Genomic DNA, 24012 nt, shown 5'->3' on the forward strand with positions numbered 1-24012 from the left:
ATAATGGGAGTTAAGAAAAGCATCTTATGATAATCAATTTTAGTGAATGTAGTAAAACTCTCTAAATAGTATTTACATTTCACACCTGCTGAGGAATAAGGGACTTTTGTAAGAATTTCAGGAATCAGCAAATAGAGGAGAAAAATATTTTAGGCAGGAGACTCTTGCTTCCCCTAGAAATGTATGCCTTCTCTGCTTTCGTTAAGACTGACCTCGTTTATACGTGTGAATTCTGAACGTACGATTCAGCTTATTTAGAGATGGAGGCCTTTTCTGTTTGTGTAAAATTACCTATTTAATCTCATACTTCAGTAAGTGTTACCAAGAATGCTGCTTTATAATGAATGCTAAGGTATTAGTCCTTTTACTAAAGCTGGTCAGTCCTAAATTCCCTAATGAATTCCTTTCTGGGAGTTTCTTCCCATCACTAATCTAGAATGCTGTCAAATTTTCTTCTGAAACTAAACCCCCAAAATATTTTGGTTTAAAAGAACTTTAGATTTCATTTATTTCCTCCATATTTGCTGTTAAAAAGAAAGGCCAGTAGCAACTAAGACAAAGACAAACACATCTGACTGATAAACTTCAGAAGTTTTCTGGACTTGAGTCTCCTGAACAGCTAGTTAAAAGAAATAATGGCTTGATTTTGTTCTAGTCCTGAAAATAATTAGTGTTGAATCTAAAAAAAATTCTCTAAAATAAAGATTTCAAATACCCCCTTTATTTTACTAACCATATATAGACAAATAAAAAATAATTTTAATGAAGTATTTACATACAGAATAACTAAGTGGAAAGATGGTTAAATTCCTATGTATAGCACTGATTTAAATAGCAAGAATATGTATCTAGAATAACTGAAGATGACATCATAGTACTGTAAGGGGAATATCTGAGTTCACTATATGATAAATAGAAAAGAACAGCCGACAAACAAACCCCTTAGTAAAGTATTAATTATTGGTTGAATTTTGAGTTATGCCAAATTAAATGCTAAATTAAACCAACGTTTAAAGAATTTTATATGAAAACTGCGATCATCAAAGTTCTAAGTGGTTATTTTATGTCTTTTCAATTTAGCCTGCATTACCTTAAAACAGAATTTATGAATTTTTATATGGTAATTTCATAGGTCTTTCACTGGAGCCCTCACATAAGTGGTATGGCAGGAAGAATAATGCCCCTCCCCCAAACATATCTACATCCTAATTCCCAAAACCTGTGAACCTTGCCTTACATGGCAAAGTACTTTGCAGGTGTGATTAAGGGTTTTGAGATGGGGAAATTATCCTGAATTATCGAGGTAGAAGGAGGCAGAAGGTCAGAGAGAAGGGGAAGTGATCATGGAAGCAGAGGTCTAAGTGATGGCATTGCTGGATGACAGCCAAGAGCCAAAGAATGCGGATGGCCTCTAGATGCTGGTAATGGCAAAGAGTAAATTCTCTCCTAGAGCTTCCAGAAAAAATGCAGCCCTGCCAATCTTTTTTTTTTTTTTTTTTTTCCAAGACAGGGTCTTGCTTTTTTACCCAGGCTGGAGTGCATTGGCACGATCTTGGCTCACTGCAACCATCACCTCCCAGGCTCAAGAAATCCTCCCACCTTAGCCTCCTGAGTAGCTGGTACTACAGACATGTGCCATCATGCCTGGCTAATTCTTTTTTTTTTTGTAGAGACAGGGTTTTGCCATGTTGCCCAGGCTGCACTCGAACTCATGGGCTCAAGTGATCCACCTGCCTCAGCTTCCCAGAGTGGTGGAATTATAGGCATGAGCCGCCAAGCCTGGCCCCTGCAAGTATTTTTAATTTTAGTCCTTTAATACCGGTTTTCAGACTCCTGACCTTCAAAACTGTAAGACAGTATGTTATTTTAAGCCACTAAATTTGTGGTAATTTGTTGTAGCAGCAATATGAAACTAATACAGGTGGCATACATTTTTCAAGAAGTGACCTGCTTCAGGAATATAAAAAAGGGAAAAGGAAAGAAATCATCTTAAATCACTGAACTAAATTTTATTTGACCATTTGCTCTCTTTTGAAAGACTGGGGCCTGTGACAAGGATTTGAGTAGATGGCATTAAATGATGCACTTTTTTTGTTACATAATATAGATCAGTGGCTAAATTTCTTTTTGGAAACCATAGTTTTTAGAAAAAAATTTGTAGATATAGTCCATAAATGAATCAATTTCCTTTGCCTAAACTAAATAATCTTTTTAAAACATTGTACAACTTTTTAAGTCACACAAGTCTCTGTAGCCACTTTGACCTATAATAGAAGCCCTTTGGTTAATCAAAAAATGTCAAGATTATTTTAAAAGAGTTAATAAAAAAGTAAGGGGGCCAGGTGTAGTGGCTCAAGCCTGTAATCCCAGCACTTTGGGAGGTCAAGGTGGGTGGACTGCCCAAGGTCGGGAGTTTGCCACTAGCCTGGCCAACATGGTGAAACCTCATCTCTACTAAAAATACAAAAATTAGCCTGGTATGGTGGCACATGCCTGTAGTCCCAGCTACTCGGGAGGCTGAGGCAGGAGAATCAATTGAACTCGGGAGGCAGAGGTTATAGTGAGCCAAGATCATGCCACTGCACTTCAGCCCTGGCAACAGCGCGAGACTTCGTCTAAAAAAAAAAAAAAGTAGGGGAATCATTGTCTAATTGATATTCATCTTAAAAAATATATGTAAAAGTACATGCATTCATCAATCTTTTGATGAAGGACCAAGGCTTTTTCTGTAGGCAAGGGTCCCTTGATTGGTATTTTTTATGTGATTGTTTTTGGAGACATCATAATCTTATTTTGTCTACAATTTCCAGTTTTGGTTTCTTTAAAGTAGTGAGAATTTAAAGGCATGTGGAAAAGATCCGAACTTTGAATTTGTCTAGCTTTTAAAAATAATTTCCTTACATGTTTTCTCTGCATCTTTATCATTTTCTTCATATTTTGTTTTTTTCTCCCACATCTAATTTGATCCTATGGGGGAGGGTGTTGGAAGGGGTGAGGAGACAGAGAGTGCTCTTTATCCAGACTTTCCAAAGTATTCCATTTGGTTTTCATAGACAAATAGAAATAATAATTTAAAACTTGCACTTAGAATTCCTGTGTTTGTTTAGAATAAAAAGAACTGACATACAGTTAGCTCTTGATAAGTATATGAATGTACTGCTGAAGGCAGAAGTGGACTAGAGAGGAGCCTCAAGTATCAAAAGTTGAGTGTGTTCTAGAATTGGGAGTGTCACTGGAATTAATCTGGTGAGTTCAGTGAAAGTCCGTTAGAGCATGTATGGTAGTCCTAGCTCTTTCCTATTCAGTATAATGTTTTTAAAGTCACCTCTGTTCATGGACTCTAATGTCCTTGGTTTCTGGTTTTCACTTACATCAGAGATTCATTTATATTCTCTACTGTGGTCCAGGTCTTCATAACATCTCTCTTGGATTATTTTAAAAGCCTCTTAGCTGGTTTCCCTTCCCCTTCCAGCCTCTTTTTTTCTCAAACCACAGCATTCTAACAATGTGACCTCTCTGTTCAAAAACCATAGATTTTCTGTGTTAAATTTAGTCTTTAGAAGATGGTCATGAAGAAACTAGGTGGTCAAAGACGGAATTTTCAAATGACATGCTTTTATTATTTCTTCTCTCTTTTAATCTCTTTCCTACCATGATCAGATACATTTTAGGGCTCCTGAGTAAAAAGCCCAATTATCCTGACAAAACACACAGATAGAGGGACACATCTCCTTTCTTAGATAAACTACACCAATCCAGAGAGTTGAATTCAGAATTCCTTCCTTCCCTTTCTGTGTGCCTAAATGGAGATAGTTTTATTGTTAGTTTCTATTTATGAAAGTGATATGTTATAGTTTCCTATGTTCTAGCATCATCTGACATATTGAGCATACAAATATTAAATAACTTCCCTTATGTCAGAGTATGAAGTATGCTATTAAGAAAAGGATGTTCCCTGACTTATATATGTATGTGTGTGTATGTGTGTGTGTGCACGCATGCTCTATTCACCAAATCAAGCTGCCTTTGATAGTAATCACTAAATAGATACTAAGATCATCCTCATCAAAAACACCATAGGTTTAAACATTTGAATCAAAAGATATACTAAAATGTTCATTTACTAATAATTAATGTGCTTCAGAAGGAAAATTGTAAATAATATAATTATTACCGAATTTTTCTTTGCTTGTAGTTCAGCGAGGTGAAATTCAGCTTTTGCCCTATCATCTGAATTCACAGGACTTCCATCTAACATCTGTAAGTTAGGCAGTCGAAATATGAGCATGTGGCGATGTAGCATTTTTCTACAAATCTGAATAAAGTTAAACATAACAATTTATTCCCATAAAACTTCTATTTCAAAGATTAACCTGTATAGAGAAGGAAATTTAACATAGGCAACAAAGAGGACAAATAATAGCTAACTTATAGTAATAGATGCTACAGATAATGAGCTACCTTTTTGAAAAATTACTCAATTTCCTATTATGTCAAATAAATAATTCTTTTTAAAATTATGACTACCATTTAGAGGTTCAGCCTCCTTTTAAAGTAACAGTATTGTTCACTAACTACAGGCAATCCAAACTCATGAATAGGATTACATTAGGGAAGTTCACTTAAAAGTAACTATTTTGAAACTTATATTTTCCCACAGGCACTATCTATTTCAACACACACCTACTGAATCTATTAATTCAACACACACCTACTGAACTATATGATCCATCTCTTCATAGTATCAACCTACTCTAAAAATTTGAGAGGGATATAACAAAGTTGGCTTGAGGTTGTTAACTTCAGAAGGGTCTGCTTGCAAGGACAGCTGTTGCTGGTGTTAGGTATTTGGTGTTTTGTGAGTGTTCCCACCATTCCTTAATTGATAAGGGGAGTTTACTGTGCCTGGACTATTAATACGAACAATATGATTTATGCTCTACCTCATTTCTTTCTGGGGTCTGGAATTTTTGTACATGATAGGAAAAGGGTGCCTGTGTAACCATCCCCCAACAAAATCATTGAATGCTGAGTCTCTAATGGACTACCTTGGGCAAAAACATAACATACAAGTTGCAGCATTTTTCTCGCTGTGTGAAGAGTGTGCTCTGTGTGACTCCTTGTGGAAGAGAAGGAGCATAAGAAAGCCTGTCCATGGATTCCTCCAGAATCTCCCTGTGTCTCCTTCCCTTATCATCTGGCTGTGTATCCTTATTATGTCACTGTAATAAGTCTTAGCCATGAGTACAATTATATGTTGAGTCCCATGAGTCCCCCTAGCAAATCTGTGATCATAGGGTGATCTTTGGGATTGCTGACACAGATAGTATGCAGCAAACAAAAAGAAACAGAATAAGAAAGAAACTATCCAGAAAGTATGAATAAACTATCTTAAAAAAAAAGAATATAGTAGATTATATATACAGTAATGGAGAAAGATCGCTAATACATAAAATCGAGTAAAAAAAAAAAAAAAAACTTGATTGGATTCTAGACCACAGATTTCATAAATACCAAGAAATTTATGTTTTCCTCTGATTGTTTTCTCTGACTAAATTATGATAACATTAGAAATAAACAACAATGATAACTAGAAATTCTCTATAGATTTGAAATTAATATAGACACTCACGTCTCCCTCAGTAACTCATGAGTTAAAGAAGAAATGCTTTGGGAAGTAGATTTTAAGAAATAAGAAGCAGTAAAATATTACATATCAAAACTTTTAGGATGTTGCTAAAGCAGCAGTTTATAACCTAAAATGTATTGACTGATTCTGAAAAGAAACTGAAAATTAATGAGCTAGGTATCCTACTTAAGACTGACTTCCTTCCTTCCTTCCTTCCGTCCCTCCCTCCCTCCCTCCCTTTCATTTTCTTTCTTTCTTTCTTTCTTTTAAAGAGATAGGGTCTCACCCTGTTGCCCAGGCTGAAGTGCAGTGATACAGTCACAGTTCACTGTAACCTCGAATTTCTGGACTCCAGTGATTCTCCCACCTCAACCTCCCAAGTAGCTAGATCTACAGCTGCACACCACCACACCTGGCTAATTTTGAAATTTTTTGTGGAGACAAATCTCGCTATGTTGCCTAGGCTGGTCTCAAACTCCTGCCCTCAAGAGATCTTCCTGTCTCACCATCCCCCCAAAAATAATTTTTTTGAAAAGCAAACTCAAAGTAAAAGAAGGTAATAATAAAGAGTGAAAATTAATGAAATAGAAAACAAAATAATAACACACTTGATGAAGCCAAAATATGGCTCTTTAAATAAACTATTACAATAGACAAGCCTGTAGCAGGATTCATCAACGATAAAAAAGAAAGAAAAATGGACAATTTTAGGTATTAAAAAGGTGACAAAAACATGAATATGATGAACATTTCAAAAATTCACAAGAGGATTTTGGTTCCAAAATGGTAGCAAAGAGGCAAGCTGGCTTCTCACCCCCAATAAAAAACAGAAAACAAATATACAGTGCTGAGATCTTCACCAGCAACAACCCAGAGCTCAAGAATGAGGATAAGACAGTTCCCGGGGCCACAGAGAAGTGGAAAAACTCTTAGTAGATGGCAGGAGAACCAGCCTTCCACATACATGATGCCTCTTGCCCCCCTACCCCTCCACGGAATCCTGCCAGACACCAACTGCATAGAAAATCTGCCCTTAACTCATGGTTTATACCCTGGAAAAAGTAAAATGGAGGTGATCAGTCAGCTTCTCCATCTTCTCGGGCTCCCTAGCAGGAGACCTGTCATTGTGTTAACCTGTGGGTAGCATCATGACTGCCTGAAGGGAGAAATATCTCTGAGAATAGGCAGAGACAAACAGGGGAGGCAAGACTACCATCCCCAGCCCAGAAACTCTGCTCTGTAACTTAGCCAAAGTAGATGCCAAATAAAAGTGGCTGCAGGAGGTACATTCCCCTGGTCCCCTGTCACAAGCTCCTAAAAAGCCTTCCCACACTGTCAGGATAATCCCTTTGGGATGCCCCTCATTTGAGATAGGCAGTGCTCTGACCAGTTACTAGAGCTGAGGTGAACTTGGCCTTAAAGTGCCACCCCACCCAGAACCAAAAGGCAGGCAGCAACCTAACAGTGAAGATTTGCTAAACAAATATATTTAATAAAAAGCAAAACAAGCTGGACAGAGAAAACTGGAATAGATAACTAATATTTCAATGCAAAGACATAGATGTATACTCACAAGAAACAATAGTAGACAGGGACCCATGACTTCCCCAAAAGGATAAAGCAAAAATCCAGTGACTGACCCTAAAGAGATGGTGATTTGCGAGCTTCTGACCAATAATTCAAAATAGTAATTTTAAGAAAATTCAGTAGTCTCCAAGATAACTCAGAAAAGCAATTTAGAAATTTATCAGAAAAATTTAACAAAGGAATTGAAATAATTAAAAAATATCAAATAGAAATCTTAGAACTAAGAAATAAATTTGCTGAACTGAAAACCTCTTTAGAGGCTCTCAACATCAGAATAACCAAGCAGAGGAAAGAATCAATGAGTTCAAAGACTTGCTATTTGAAAATTTACAGGAGTGGGGCAGGGCAGGGGAAGGAATGAAAAGGAATGAAGACCATGTACGAGATATAGAAAATTGCCTCAAAAGACCAAATCTAGATACTCAGGAGGCTGAAGCAGGAGAATTATTTGAACCTGGGAGGTGGAAGTTGCAGTAAGCCAAGATCGCACCACTGCACTCCAGCCTGGGTGACAGAGCCAGACTCCATCTCAAAAAAAAAAAAACAAAAAACAAAAAAAACCAAAAAACAAAAATCCCAAAATGAAAACATGTAAATTGAAAGAAAGTTAAAATTTAGGGGGCCAGAGAATAGAGTTGTGTAGAATTTTTGTGTGTTTTTTTCCTTTGTTTCTGTTTTTTTTTTCCTAGGTTTTTTGTTGTTTGTTTTGTTTTTGTTTTTGTTTTTTGAGACAGAGTTTTGCCTTTGTTGCCCAGGCTGGAGTGCAATGGCATGATCTCAGCTCACTGCAACCTCTGCCTCCAGGGTTCAAGTGATTCTTCTGCCTTAGCCTCCCAAGTAGCTGGGATTACAGGCATGTGCCACTATGCCTGGCTAATTTTGTATTTTTAGTAGAGACAGGGTTTCTTCATGTTGGGTCAGGGTGGTCTTGAACTCCTGATGTCAGGAGATCCACTTGCCTCATCGTCCCAAAGTTCTGGGATTACAGGTGTGAGCCGCCACACCCGGTCATTCCTATTATTTATCTTCTCAGATAAGTTGTCATCTGTTTAAAATAACTTGTTATATGTATAATTTTTTTAAGCTCATGGTAACCACAATGCAAAAACCTATAGCAGATTCATTAAAAATAAAAGCAACAAATTAAAACACTTAACTAAAAAAGAAGAAAATCACTTATCCACAAAGGAAGACAGTAAAAAAGGAAGGAGTTACAAAACAACGAAAGCAAGCAACAAAATGGCAGTAGTAAGTTCTTAATATGAATAATAACACTGACTGTAAATGATCTCAGTGTTCCAATTAAAAGGCATACAGTGGTGGAAAGGATATAGAAAAAAGACCTGAATGTGGGCCAAGATGGCTGATAAGCAGCTGCGGTCTGCAGCACTCACAGAGAAGAGTGAAAGCAGTGAGTGAACTCAGCACCTTCAACTGAAATATCCAGGTTCTCACACTGGGACCGACTAGGCAATCAACTGAATCCATGGAGAACAAAGAAAAGCAGGGTGGGGTGACAGCCTACATGGGAGTGGCACAGAGCCAAATGAACCCCCATCCCCAGCCAAGGGAAGCGGTGAGTGTGCCATCATGCCCAGGAAACCATGCTTCTCCCATGGATCTTTGCAATCCACAGATGGGGAGATCCCCTTGTGAGCTCATGTCTCCAGGGCTTTGGGTCTGCTACACAGAGCAGTGTGGAGTCTTGCCAGAGTAGCTACTTAGGCACAGAGACCCAGGAGTTTTATATACTCCAGAGTCGGGATTCTGGCAAGGCAGCAGATCTGTCTGTACATTCCCCTAGGAAGGGGGCTGAATCCAGGGAGCCAAGCAGTGTCAGTCTGCAGGCCTCAGTTTCATGGCACCTCGTAAGTTAAGACCCACTGGCTTAGAATTCCAGCCAGCCAAGGGCAATAGGCTGAGTCTGCCTGAAACCAGAGGCAGTTCCTGGGGGAAAGGTGAGTCTGCCTGAAACCAGAGGCAGCTTGGGAAGGGGTGGTGGCCATTTTTGTGGTTTGGTCAACTCAGCGTTCCAGCCCGCCATCTCTGGAGAGTCCAGGTGGTCTGGACAAGGAGGGTTCCCCCCAACTGCAACACACCTGCTTTGCAAGATGATGCTCAGACTGCTTCTTTAAGGAGCACCCTGATCCATTCTTCCTGACTGGGTGGGACCCCCTTGTGGGGGGCCTTGAGTCACTCCAGCCAGGCTTACATATAAGCACTGAACCCTGATCTCTCCTTAGGATGGAGCTCCTGTGGAGAGAGTCAGCCAGTGTCTCTGTTGTTTGGTTGACTCAGCTTTTCCAGCCTGCTGGCTCTGGAGAGTCCAGGAGGTCCAGACAAGGAAGAGTCTCTCACCAATGCAGCACACTGGCTGTACCAAAAGCAGCCAGACTATTCCTGTGTGTCCCTGATCCTGTTCCTCCTGACTGGGTGAGACGTCCCAACAGGGTTCTCCAGACACCTCCTACAGGTGCGTTTGGGCCAGCAACAGGTCAGTACCACCCTGGGATGGAGCTTACATAGGAAGGAGCAGGTTGCCATCTTTGCTGTTTTGCAGCCTTCACTGGATATACCTCCAGGCATGGGAAAAATGGAGGCAATTAGGGTCTGGAGTGCACCCCCAGCAAACTGCAGCAGCCCTATGTTTCCTAATAATTAGTGGCCTGATTGTTAAGAACAAACAGACAACGACATCAACAAAAATGACCCCACAAAAGCCCCACTCAAAGGTCAGCAGTCTCAAAGATCAAAGTAGATAAGCCCCTAGAAAAGAGAAAAAAATCAACGCAAAAACATTGAAAACACAGAAAGCCAAAGTGCCTCTTCTCCTACAAATGATCACAACACTAAATAACCAGCAAGGGCACAGAACTGGGCAGAGGCTGAGATGGCTGAATTGATAGAAGTAGGCTTCAGAAGGTAATAACGAACTTCGCTGAGCTAAAGGAGCATGTTGTAACCCAATGCAAAGAAGCTAAGAAACATAATAAAACAATACAGGAGCTGATAATCAGAATAGTCAGTTTAGAGAGAAACGTAACTGACCTGATAGAGCTGAAAAACACAACATGAGAACTTTACAATGCAATCACAAGTATCAATAGCAGAATAGACCAGGCAGTGAAAGGATCTCAGAGCTTGAGAACTATCTTTCTGAAATAAGAGAGGGCCAGGCATGGTGGCTCATGCCTGTAATCTCAGCACTTTGGGAGGCCAAGGAGGGTGGATCACCTGAGGTCAGGAGTTCGAGACCAGCCTGGCCAACATGGTGAAACCTGTCTCTACTAAAAATACAAAAATTAGCTGGGTATGGTGGTTTTGCCTGTAATCCCAGCTACTCAGGAGGCTGAGGCAGGAGAATCACTTGAACCCAGGAGGTGGAGGTTGCAGTGAGCCAAGATTGTGCCACTGCACTCCAGCCTAGGTGACAGAGTGAGACTCTGTCTCCAATAAAATAAAATAAAATGACAGAAAAGATTAGAGAGAAAAGAATAAAAAGGCATGAACAAAACCTCCCAGAAATATGGGATTATATAAAAAGGTTGAACCTATGACTGACTGGGGTATCTGAAGGAGATAGGGAGACTGGAACCAAGTTAGAAAATATACTTCAGGATATTATCTAGGAGACCTTCCCCAACCTAGCAAGACAGGCTAACATTCAAATTTAGGAAATTCAGAGAACCCCAGTAAGATACTCCATGAAAAGATTAACCCCAAGACACATAATCATCAGATTCTCCAAGGTCAAAATGAAAGAAAAAATGTTAAGAGCAGCCAGAGAAAAAGACAAGGTCACCTACAAAGGGAAGCCCATCAGACTAACAGCATACCTTTCAACAGAAATCCTACAGACCAGAAGAGATTGGGGGCCAATCTTCAACATTCTTAAATAAAAGAATTTCCAACCTAGAATTTCATATCTGGCCAAACTAAGTTTCATAAGCAAAGGAGAAATGAGATCCTTTGCAGACAAGCAAATGCAGAGGGAACTGTCACCACCAGGCCTGCCTTGCAAGAGCTCCTGAAGAAAGCACTAAATATGGAAAGGAAAAACCATTATCAGCTACTCCAAAAACACACTGAAGTACACAGACCAGTGGCACTATGAAGTAACCACATAAACAAGTCTGCAAAATAACCAGCCAGCATCATGATGACAGAATCAAATTCACACATAACAATACTAACCTTAGACATAAATAGTCTAGATGTCCCAATTAAAAGACACAGAATGGCAAGCTGGATAAAGAACCAAGACCCATTGGTATGCTGTCTTTAAGAGATCCATCTCACATGCAAAGACACACATAGGCTCAAAACAAAGGAATGAAGGATAATTTACCAAGCATATGGAAAACAGAAAAAAGCAGGTGTCACAATCCTAGCTTCTGACAAAACAGACTTTAAAAGAACAAAGATAAAAAAACAACAAAGAAGAGCATTACATAATGGTAAAGGGTTCAATTCAACAAGAAGAGCTAACTATCCTAAATATATAGTCATACAATACAGGAGCACCCAGATTCATAGCAGTTCTTAGAGACCTATAAAGAGACTTAGACTCCCACACAATAATAGTGGGAGATTTTAACACTCCACTGACAGTTTTAGACAGATCACTGAGACAGAAAATTAAAAAAGATATTCAGGACCTGAACTCAGCTCTGGATTAAGTGGATCTGATAGATACCTACAGAACTCTTCAGCCCCCAACAACAAAATATACATTCTCATTGCCTCATGGCACTTACTCAAAAATTAATCACATAATTGGAAGTCAAACACTACTCAGCAAATGCAAAAGGACTGAAATAATAACAGTCTCTCAAATCACAATACAATCAAATTAGAATTTAAGATTAAGAAATTCACTCAAAACCACACAACTACATGGAAATTGAGCAACTTGCTCCTGAATGACTGCTGGGTAAATAATAAAATTAAGGCAGAAATCAAGAAGTTATTTGAAATGTATCAGAATCCCTGGGGGCAGATAAAGCAGTGTTAAGAGGGGAATTTATAGCACTAAATGCCCACATCGAAAAGTTAGAAAGATCTCAAGTTAACAACCCAACTTCACAACCAAAAGAACTAGAAACCAAGAGCAAACAGACCCCAAAGCTAGCAGAAGACAATAAATAACTGAGATCAGAGCAGAACTGAAGAAGGAAAGAGACATGAAAATCCCTTAAAAAAATCAAGAAATCCAGGTGGTGTTTTTTTGAAAAAATTAATAAAATAGACTGCTAACTAGACTAGTAAAGAAGAAAAGACAGAAGAATCAAATAAACACAATCTGAAATTATAAGGGGAATATCACCACTGACCCCACAACCATCAGAGAATACTATAAACACCTCTGTGCACACGAACTAGAAAATCTAGAAGAAATGGATAAATTCCCAGATATGTACACCCTCCCAAGACTGAACTAGGAAGAAATTGAATCCCTGAATAGGCCAATAGTGAGTCCTGAAATTGAGACAGTAATTGATAGCCTAACAACCAAAAAAAGTCCAGGAGCAGACAACTTTACAGCTTAATTCCAGAGGTACAAAGAACAACTGGTACCATTTCTACTGAAATTATTCCAAAAAAATAGAAAAGGAGGGTCTCCTCCCTAACTCGTTTTATGAGGCCAGCATCATCCTGATACCAAAATCTGGCAGAGATACAACAACAACAAAAAAACTTCAGGCCAGTATCTCTGATGATTGTTGATGCAAAAATCCTCAATAAAATGCTGGCAAACCAAATCCAGCAGCACATCAAAAGGCTTATCCATCATGATCAAGTTGGCTTCATCCCTGTGATTCAAGGTTGGTTCAACACATGCAAATCAATAAATGTGGCTGATCACATGCAAAGAACTAAAGACAAAAATCACATAATTATTTCAATAGATGTAGGACAGGCCTTTGATAAAATTAAGCATCCCTTCATGTTAAACATTCTCAATAAACTAGTTATTGAAGGAATATACCTCAAAATAATAAAAGCCATATATTATAATCTCCCAACCAATATCATACTGAATGGGTAAAAGCTGGAAGCATTTCCCTTGAAAACTGACACAAGACAAGTTATCATGTCTCTATCCTTCTTCAGTCTCTCACCACACCTATTCAACATAGTTTTGGAAGTTCTGGCCAGGGCAATCAGGCAAAAGAAAGAAATAAATGGTATTCAAATAGGAAGAGAGGAATTCCAACTATCTTTGTTAGCAGATGACATGATCCTGTATCTAGAAAAACCTGATAATCTCAGACCGAAACCTTCTTAAGTTGATAAGCAACTTCAGCAAAGTCTTGGGATACAAAATCAATGTGCAAAAAAGCTAGCATTCTTATACACCAACAGCAGGCAAGCAGAGAGCCAAATCATGAATGGAACTCCCAATCACAATTGTTTCAAAAAGAATAAAGTGCCTAGAAATACAGCTAACAAGGAATATGAAGGACCTCTTCAAGGAGAGCTACAAACCACTGCTCGGGGAAATCAGAGAGGACACAAACAAATGGAAAAACATTGCATGCTCATGGATAGGAAGAATCAATATCATGAAAATGGCCATATCACCAAAAGTAATTTATAGATTCAGTGTTCTTCCTGTTAAACTGCCATTGACATTCTTCACAGAATTAGAGGAAACTATTTTTTTTAAAAGCCCAAATAATTAAGACAATCCTAAGGAAAAAGAACAAAGCTGGAAGCATCATGCTACTTGACTTCAAACTATACCACAAGGCTACACTAACCTAAACAGCATGATATGGTACAAAACAGGCACACAGACCAATGGAACAGAATAGAGAACTCAGAAATAAGACTGCACACCTACAACCATCTGATCTTTGACAAACCCAACGAAAGCAAGCAATGGGGAAAGGATTCCCTATTTAATAAATGGTGCTTGGAGAACTGGCTATCTCATATGCAGAAAATGGACACTGGATGCCTTCCTTACACCTTATACAAAAGTTAACACAAGATGGATTAAAAACTTCAATGTAAAATCCAAAACTATAAAAACCCTGGAAGATAATCTAGGCCATAACATTCAGGACATAGGCACAGGCAATGGTTTTGTGACAAATATGCCAAAAGCAATTGCAACCAAAGCAAAAATTGGAAAATGGGGTCTAATTAAACTAAGGAGCTTCTGCATGGCAAAAGAAACTATCACCAGAGTGCACAGACAACCTACAGAATGGGAGAAAATTTCTGCAATCTATCCATCTGACCAAGGTCTGATATCTAGAGTCTACAAGGAACTTAAACAAATTTACAAGAAAAAAGCAAACAACTTTATTAAAAAGTGGGCAAAGGGCTGGGCTTTTCTTTTATGGGAGACTATTTCACAGCCTCTATTTCATTACTTGTTATTGGGTTTGTTGAGGTTCTCTATTTCTTCGTGATTCGATCTTTGTAGGTTGTATGCATTCAAGAAGACATTATCCATGTCTTCTAGGTTTTCCAATTTATTAGAGTATAGTTCATAATACTCTCAATAATTCTTTGTATTTGAGGTCTCAGTTATTACATCTTCTTTTTCATTTTTGATTTTATTTGTTTAGGTCTTCTCTTTTTCTTAGTCTAGCTAAAGGTTTGTCAATTTTGTTTATATTTTGAAAAAACAACTTTTTGTTTTGTTGATCTTCTGTTTTTAGCCTGAATTTCATTTATTTCTGCTCTGATATTTATTATTTCTTTCCTTCTACTAATTTAGGGCTTGGCTTGTTCTCGCATTTTTTGTTGTGTAAGGCACACCATTAGGGTGTTTATTTTTGAAGCCTTTCAACTTTTTTGATATAGGCATTTATTGCAATAAACTTTCCTGTTGGTACTGCTTTTGCCATAATCCCATATATTTTGGTATGTTTTATTTCCATTTTCATTTGTTTCAGTAAAATTTTTAATTCTCTTCTTCATTGACCCACTGGTCCTTCAGGATCATATTGTTTAATTTCCATATGTTTGTGTATTTTCCAAGGTTCCTCTTGTTATTGATTTCTAGTTTTATTCCATTGTGATCCAAGAAGATACTTGATATTATTTGCTTTTCAGAATTTCTACAAACATGTTTTGTAGCCTCAGATATGGTCTATTATGGAAAATGTTCCATGTGCTGTTGAAAAGAATGTGTATTCTGAAGCAGTTGGGTGAAATGTTTATAAATGTCAGGCCTGTTAGATCTAGTGTATAGTTTAACTTTACTGTTTCTTTATTGACGTTCTGTCTGGATGATCTGTCTGGATGATGAATTCACTGATGAATTCTACCAAACATTAAAAAAGAACTAATACCAACTACTTAAACCCTTTTAAAAAATTGAAGAGGAAGGAATACTTCCAAACTCATTCTACAAGGCCAGCATTATTACCCTGATACCAAAACAAGGCAAGGCGGAAAAAAAAAAAGAAAAGAAAAGAAAAGAAAACTACAGGCTAATATAATTGATGAACACAAATGCAAAAATCTTCAACAAAATACTAATAAACTAAATGTAACAACACATTAAAAAGATCATTCACCATTATCAAGTGGGATTCATCTCAGGGATGCAAGGATGGCTCAACATATGCAGATCAATAAACATGTTATACCATATTAACAGAATCAAGAACAAAAGCCATATGATTATTTCAATAGATGCCAAAAAGGCATTTGATAAAATTCAATATCCATAATGAAAACTCATCAAAATGGGTATAGAAGGAACATACCTCAAGATAATAAAGGCCATCTATGAAAAACCCATGACTAGCAGCATAATGAATGGGGAAAAATTGAAAGCCTTTGCTCTAAAGACTGGAACAAGACAAGAATGCCCACTTTTACTGCTTTTTTTCAATATAATACTGGAAGTACTGTCCGGAGCAATTAGACAAGAGAAAGAAATAAAGGGCATCCAAACTGAAAAAGTAAAATAAGCCTTGTTTGCAGACAGTGTGATCCTATACTTAGAAAAGCCCAAAGGTTCCCCAAAAAACTGTTAAGAGCTAATAAATGAATTCAGTTAAGTTGCAGAATACAAAGCCAACATGCAACAATCAAAAGGATTTATATATGTCAACAGCAAACAATCGGAAAATGAAATCAAGAAAGCAATCCTGTTACAATAGCTACGAAAAGTATAAAATACCTAGGAATCAGTCTAACCAAAGAAGTGAAAGATCTATGCAAGGAAAACTGTAAACCTCTGATGAAAGAAATAGAAGCAGACACACAGAAAAAAGGAAATATATTCTATGCTCATGGATTGGCATAAATAATATTGTTAAAATGACAATATGTGGGAGGTTCCAAGATGGCTGAATAGAAACAGCTATAGTCTACAGCTCCCAGTGTTAGCAACACAGAAGAAGATGGGTGATTTCTGCATTTCCAGCTGAGGTGCTGGGTTAATCTCACTGGGGCTTGTCAGACAAAGGGTGCAGCCCACGGAGTGTGAGCCAAAGCAGGGTGGGACATCGCCTCACCTGGGAAGTGCAAGGGGTTGGGGAATTCACTTTCCTAGCCAAGGGAAGCCATGACAGGCGGTACCTGGAAAATTGGGACACTCCCAGCCTAATACTGTGCTTTTCCAATGGTATTAGCAAACGGCACATCAGGAGATTATATCCCATACCTGGCTTGGAGGGTGCCACACCCATGGAGCCTTGCTGACTGCTAGCACAGCAGTCTAAGATCGTCCTGCGAGGCAGGAGCGAGGCTGGCGGAGGGGCGTCCACCATTGCTGAGGCTTGAGTAGGTAAACAAAGCAGCCAGGAAGCTCGAACTCAGTGGAGCCCACCACAGCTCAAGGAAGCCTCTGTAGACTCCACCTCTGGAGGCAGGGCATAGCTGAACAAAAAGGCAGCAGAAACTTCTGCAGAATTAAACGTCCCTGTCTGACAGCTATGAATAGAGTAGTGCTTCTCCCAGCATGGAATTTGAGATCTGAGAACGGACAGACTGCCCCTTCAAGTGGGTCCCTGACCCCTGAGTAGCCTAACTGGCAGGCACATCCCAGTAGGGGCCGACTGACACCTATTACAGCTGGGTGCCCCTCTGAAGCTGTATGATCATTCCTCCAAAGGAAAGATCAGGCAGCAACATTTTCCATTCTGCAATATTTGCTGTTCTGCAGCCTCCACTGGTGATACCCAGGCAAACAGGATCTGGAGTGGAACTCCAGCAAACTCCAACAGACCTGAAGCTGAGGGTCCTGACTGTTAGAAGGAAAACTAACAAACAGAAAGGACATCCACACCAAAACCCCATCTGTACATCACCATCATCAAAGACCAAAGGTACATAAAACCACAAAGATGGGGAGAAACCAGAGCAGAAAACCTGAAAATTCTAAAAATCAGAGTGCCTCTTCTCCTCCAAAGGAATGCAGCTCCTCGCCAGCAATGGAACAAAGCTGGAAGGACAATGACTTTGATGAGTTAAGAATGCTTCAGACGACTGGTAATAACAAACTTCTCCGAGCTAAAGGAGGATGTTCGAAGCCATCACAAATAAGCTAAAAACCTTGAAAAAAGATCAGACGAATGGCTAACTAGAATAAACAGTGCAGAGAAGTCCTTAAAATACCTGATGGAGCTGAAAACCATGGCACGAGAACTATGTGACACATGCACAAGCTTCAATAGCCAATTTGATCAAATGGAAGAAAGGGTATCAGTGATTGAAGAGCAAATGTATGAAATGAAGCGAGAAGAGAAGTTTAGAGAAAAAAGAGTAAAAAGAAATGAACAAAGCCTCCAAAAAATATGGGACTATGTGAAAAGACCAAATCTACGTCCAAATGGTGTACCTGAAAGTGACAGGGAGAATGGAACCAAGTTGGAAAACACTCTTCAGGATATTATCCAGGAGAACTTCCCCAACCTAGCGAGGCAGGCTGACATTCAAATTCAGGAAATACAGAGAATGCCACAAACACACTCCTCAAGAAGGGCAACTCCAAGACACATAATTGCCAGATTCACCGAAGTTGAAATGAAGGAAAAAATGTTAAGGGCAGCCAAGAGAAAGGTCAGGTTACCCACAAAGGGAAGCCCATCAGATTAAAAGTGGATCTCTTGGCAGAAACTCTCCAAGCCAGAAGAGAGTGGGGGCCAATAGTCAACATTCTTAAAGAAAGTATTTTTCAACCCAGAATTTCATATCCAGCCAAACTAAGCTTCATAAGTGAAGGAGAAATAAAATCCTTTACAGACAAGCAAATGCTTAGAGATTTTGTCACCACCAGGCCTGCCTTACAAGAGCTCCTGAAGGAAGCACTAAACATGGAAAGGAACAACCAGTACCAGCTACTGCAAAAAAAATGCCAAATTGTAAAGACCATCAATGCTAGGAAGAAATGGCATCAACTAACGAGCAAAATAACCAGCTAACATCATAATGAGAGGATCAAATTCACACATAACAATATGAACCTTAAATGTAAATGGGCTAAATGTTCCAATTAAAAGACACAGATGGTCAAATTGGATAAAGAGTCAAGACCCATTGGTGTGCTGTATTCAGGAGACCCATCTCACGGGCAGAGACACACATAGGCTCAAAATAAGGGGATGGAGGAAGATCTACCAAGGAAATGCAAAAAAAGAAAAAAAAAAAAAAACCAGGGGTTGCAATCCTAGTCTCTGATAAAACAGACTTTAAACCAACAAAGAACAGAAGAGACAAAGAAGGTCATTATATAATGGTAAAGGGATCAATTCAACAAGAAGAGCTAACTATCCTAAATATATATGCCCCCAATACTGGAGCACCCAGATTCATGAAGCAAGTCCTTAGAGACCTACAAAGAGACTTATACTCCCACACAATAATAATGGGAGACTTTAACACCCCATTATCAACATTAGACAGATCAACGAGACAGAAAGTTAACAAGGATATCCAGGAATTGAACTCAGCTCTGCACCAAGCAGATCTAATAGACATGGAACTTTCCACCCCAAATCAACAGAATATACATTCTTCTCAGCACCACATCACACTTATTCCAAAAGTGACCACATCATTGGAAGTAAAGCACTCCTCAGCAAATGTAAAAGAACAGAAATTGGCCGGGCGCGGTGGCTCACACCTGTAATCCCAGCACTTTGGGAGGCCGAGGCGGGCGGATCAAAAGGTCAGGAGATCGAGACCACAGTGAAACCCCGTCTCTACTAAAAATACAAAAAATTAGCCGGGCGCGGTGGTGGGCGCCTGTAGTCCCAGCTACTCAGGAGGCTGAGGCAGGAGAATGGCGTGAACCCGGGAGGCAGAGCTTGCAGTGAGCCGAGATCGCGCCACTGCACTCCAGCCTGGGCGACAGCGCGAGACTCCGTCTCAAAAAAAAAACAAAAAAAACAAAAAAAAAACAGAAATTATAACAAACTGTCTCTCAGACTACAGAGCAATCAAACTAGAACTCAGGATTAAGAAACTCACTCAAAACAGCTCAACTACATGGAAACTGAACAACCTGCTCCTGAATGACTACTGGGTACATAACAAAATGGAGGCAGAAATAAAGATGATCTTTGAAACCAATGAGAACAAAGACACAACATACCAGAACCTTTGAGACACATTTAAAGCAGTGTGTAGAGGGAAATTTATAGCATTAAATGTCCACAAGAGAAAGCAGGAAAGATCTAAAATAGACACCCTAACATCACAATTAAAAGAACTGGAGAAGAAAGAGCAAACACATTCAAAAGCTAGCAGAAGGCAAGAAATAACTAAGATCACAGCAGAACCGAAGGAGATAGAGACACAAAAAACCCTGCAGAAAATCAGTGAATCCAGGAACTGGTTTTTTCAGAAGATCAACAAAATTGATAGACTGCTAGCAAGACTAATAAAGAAGAAAATAGAGAAGAATCAACTAGATGCAATAAAAAATGATAAAGGGGATATCACCACCAATCCCACAGAAATACAAACTACCATTAGAGAATACTATAAACACCTCTATGCAAATAAAATAGAAAATCTAGAAGAAATGGATAAATTCCTGGACACATACACCCTCCCAAGACTAAATCAGGAAGAAGTTGAATCCCTGAATAGACCACTAACAGGTTCTGAAATTCAGGCAATAATTAATAGCCTACCAACCAAAAAAAGTCCAGGACCAGACGGATTCACAGCCGAATTCTACCAGAGTTACAAAGAGGAGCTAGTACCATTGCTTCTGAAACTATTCCAATCAACAGAAAAAGAGAGAATCCTCCCTAACTCATTTTATGAGGCCAGCATCATCCTGATACAAAAGCCTGGCAGAGACACAACAAAAAAAGAGAATTTTAGACCAATATCCCTGATGATCATCGATGCAAAAATCCTCAATAAAATACTGGCAAACCGAATCCAGCAGCACTTCAAAAAGCTTCTCCACCACGATCAAGCTGGCTTCATCCCTGGGATGCAAGGCTGGTTCAACATATGCAAATCAATAAATGTAATCCAGCATATAAACAGAACCAAGGACAAAAACTACATAATTATCTCAATAGATGCAGAAAAGGTCTTTGACAAAATTCAACAGCCCTTCATGCTAAAAACTCACAATAAATTAAGTATTGATGGGATGTATCTCAAAATAATAAGAGCTATTTATGACAAACCCATAGCTAATATCATACTGAATGGGCAAAAACTGGAAGCATTCCCTTTGAAAACCGGCACAAGACAGGGATGCCCTCTCTCACCACTCCTATTCAACATAGTGTTGGAAGTGCTGGCCAGGGCAATCAGGCAGAAGAAAGAAATAAAGGGTATTCAGTTAGGAAAAGAGGAAGTCAAATTGTCCCTGTTTGCAGATGACATGATTGTATATTTAGAAAACCCCATCGTCTCAGCTGAAAATCTCCTTAAGCTGATAAGCAACTTCAGCAAAGTCTCAGGATACAAAATCAATGTGTGAAATTCATAAGCATTCCTATACACCAATAACAGACAAACAGAGAGCCAAATCATGAGTGAACTCCCCTTCAAAATTGCTTCAAAGAGAATAAAATACCTAGGAATCCAACTTACAAGGGATGTGAAGGACCTCTTCAAGGAGAACTACAAACCACTACTCAACAAAATGAAAGAGGACACAAACAAATGGAAGAACATTCCATGCTCATGGATAGGAAGAATCAGTATTGTGAAAATGGCCATACTGCCCAAGGTAATTTATAGATTCAATGTCATCCCCATCAAGCTACCAATGACTTTCTTCACAGAATTGGAAAAAGCTACTTTAAAGTTCATATGGAACCAAAAAAGAACTCACATTGCCAAGACAATCCTAAGCCAAAAGAACAAAGCTGGAGTCATCATGCTACCTGACTTCAAACTATACTACAAGGCTATAGTAACCAAAACAGCATGGTACTGGTACCAAAACACACATATAGACCAATGGAACAGAATAGAGCCCCCAGAAATAATACCACACTTCTACAGCCATCTGATCTTTGACAAACCTGACAAAAACAAGAAATGGGGAAAGGATTCCCTATTTAATAAATGATGCTGGGAAAACTGGCTAGCCACATGTAGAAAGCTGAATCTGGATCCCTTCCTTACATCTTATACAAAAATTAATTCGGATGGATTAAAGACTTAAATGTTAGGCCTAAAACCATAAAAACCCTAGAAGAAACCCTAGGTAATACCATTCAGGCCATAGGCATGGACAAGGACTTCATGACTAAAACACCAAAAGCAATGGCAACAAAAGCCAAAATTGACAAATGGGATCTATTTAAACTAAACAGCTTCTGCACAGAAAAAAAAACTACCATCAGAGTGAACAGGCAACCTACAGAATGGGAGAAAAATTTTACAATCTACCCATCTGAGAAAGTGCTAATATCCAGAACCTACAAATAACTTAAGCAAATTTACAAGAAAAAAATCAAACAACCCCATGAAAAGGTGGGCAAAGGATATGAACAGACACTTCTCAAAAGAAGACATTTATGCAGCCAACAGACACATGAAAAAATGCTCATCATCACTGGCCATCAGAGAAACACAAATCAAAACCACAATGAGATACTATCTCACACGAGTTAGAATGGTGATCATTAAAAAGTTAGGAAACAACAGATGCTGGAGAGGATATGGAGAAATAGGAATGCTTTTACACTGTTGGTGGGACTGTAAACTAGTTCAACCATTGTAGAAGATAGTGTGGCGATTCCTCAAAGATCTAGAACTAGAAATACCATTTGACTCAGCCATCCCATTACTGGGGATATACCTAAAGGATTATAAATTATGCTGCTATGAAGACACATGCACACGTATGTTTATTGTGGCACTATTCACAATAGCAAAGACTTGAAACCAACCCAAATGTCCATCAATGATAGACTGGATTAAGAAAATGTGGCACATATATACCATGGAATACTATGCAGCCATAAAAAAGGATGAGTTTGTGTCCTTTGTAGGGACATGGATGAAGCTGGAAACCATCATTCTGAGCAAAGTATCACAAGGACAGAAAACCAAACACCGCATGTTCTCATTCATAGGTGGGAACTGAACAATGAGAACATTCGGACACAGGATGGGGAACATCACACACCAGGGCCCGTCGTGGGGTGTGGGGAAGGAGGAGGGATAGCATTAGGAGATATACCTAATGTAAATGACGAGTTAACGGGTGCAGCACATCAACATGGCACATGTATACATGTGTAACAAACTTGCACGTTGTGCACATGTACCCTAGAACTTAAAGTATATATATATATATATATATATATAAAAAATAAAGTACATGATGCCACAGAAGGCAAAAAAAATAAAGAGGCAAAGAGTAACTTTACAGCAGAAAAATCTGGCAAACACCACTTCAATCAAGTGATCACAGTGAATAGGACAAATTAAAATTGTATGACAGATACATGGAGAATGCAACATCCACCTTTGCAATATCCCTCCCCAAAATGCACAACCTGAGTCTAATCATAAGATGTCACCAGATGAACCCAACTTGAAGGACGTTCTACAGATTAACTGGTCCATAATCTTCAAAAGTGTCAAAGTCATCAAAGTGAAGGAATCATCATGTCCCTTTGGCTTCTCTGGTCTGGAAGATTCCTCAGTCTGGAGGAGGAATCTTCTAGACTGGAAGAGCTAAAGGTACATGACCACTAATGTCTCTTAGCAATGCATGATCCTGGCTGAATACTTTTGCTATAACAGACATTATGAGAACAATAGGTGAACCCTGAGTTGAGGCTGAGGATTAAGTTTTGCTATGGACTGAATGCTGATGTGCCCCCAAAATTCATATATTAAAGCCCTAACCCCTAATGTAATGGTATTATTAGGAGTTGGAGTCTTGGGAGGTGATTAGGTTTAAATGAGGTCATCAGGATGGGGTCCTTATGATGGGACCAGTACCCTTATAGAAAAGTATAGTAGAGACCAGGAGATTTTGTGCCCTCTTCACACCCAACCCTTCCCACCAGAGCCATGTGAGGATACAGCAAGACAACTATCTGCAAGCCAGGAAGATGGTCCTCACCAGGAACTGGATCAGTTGGCCCTTTGATCTTGTACTTTCAGCCTCCATAACTGTGAGAAATAAATATCTGTTGTTAAAAAAAAGACAATACTACCCAGAGCTATTTACATATTCAATGCAATCCCTATCAATATACCTAAAACATTCTTCACAGAAATTAAAAAAAAAAAATCCTAAAATATTCCCAAATAGCCAAAGCAATCCTGAGCAAAAAGAACAAAACTGGAGGCATCACACAATGTGACTTCAAATTTTATTACAA

At 38.9% G+C, this 24012-nt stretch overlaps 1 protein-coding gene across 9 annotated transcripts in view; it reads right to left on the bottom strand.

The window, feature by feature from the left end:
• LRRC9 (leucine rich repeat containing 9) overlaps nt 1–24012 on the bottom strand; it is a 138996-nt gene that overhangs the window by 7192 nt on the left and 107792 nt on the right. For 8 of the 9 annotated variants that reach the window (XM_009211639.4, XM_009211635.4, XM_031669127.1 and 5 more), the window contains one exon: nt 4175–4315. In XM_009211639.4, the coding sequence (XP_009209903.1) occupies nt 4175–4315 (141 nt within the window). Of the gene's footprint in view, nt 1–2621; nt 3517–4174; nt 4316–24012 lie in introns of those variants that run through there. The other variant, XM_031669131.1, reaches the window with a different exon arrangement.

This window comes from Papio anubis, chromosome 7 (genome assembly GCF_008728515.1).
Source record: "Papio anubis isolate 15944 chromosome 7, Panubis1.0, whole genome shotgun sequence".
Classification (NCBI taxonomy): domain Eukaryota; kingdom Metazoa; phylum Chordata; class Mammalia; order Primates; family Cercopithecidae; genus Papio; species Papio anubis.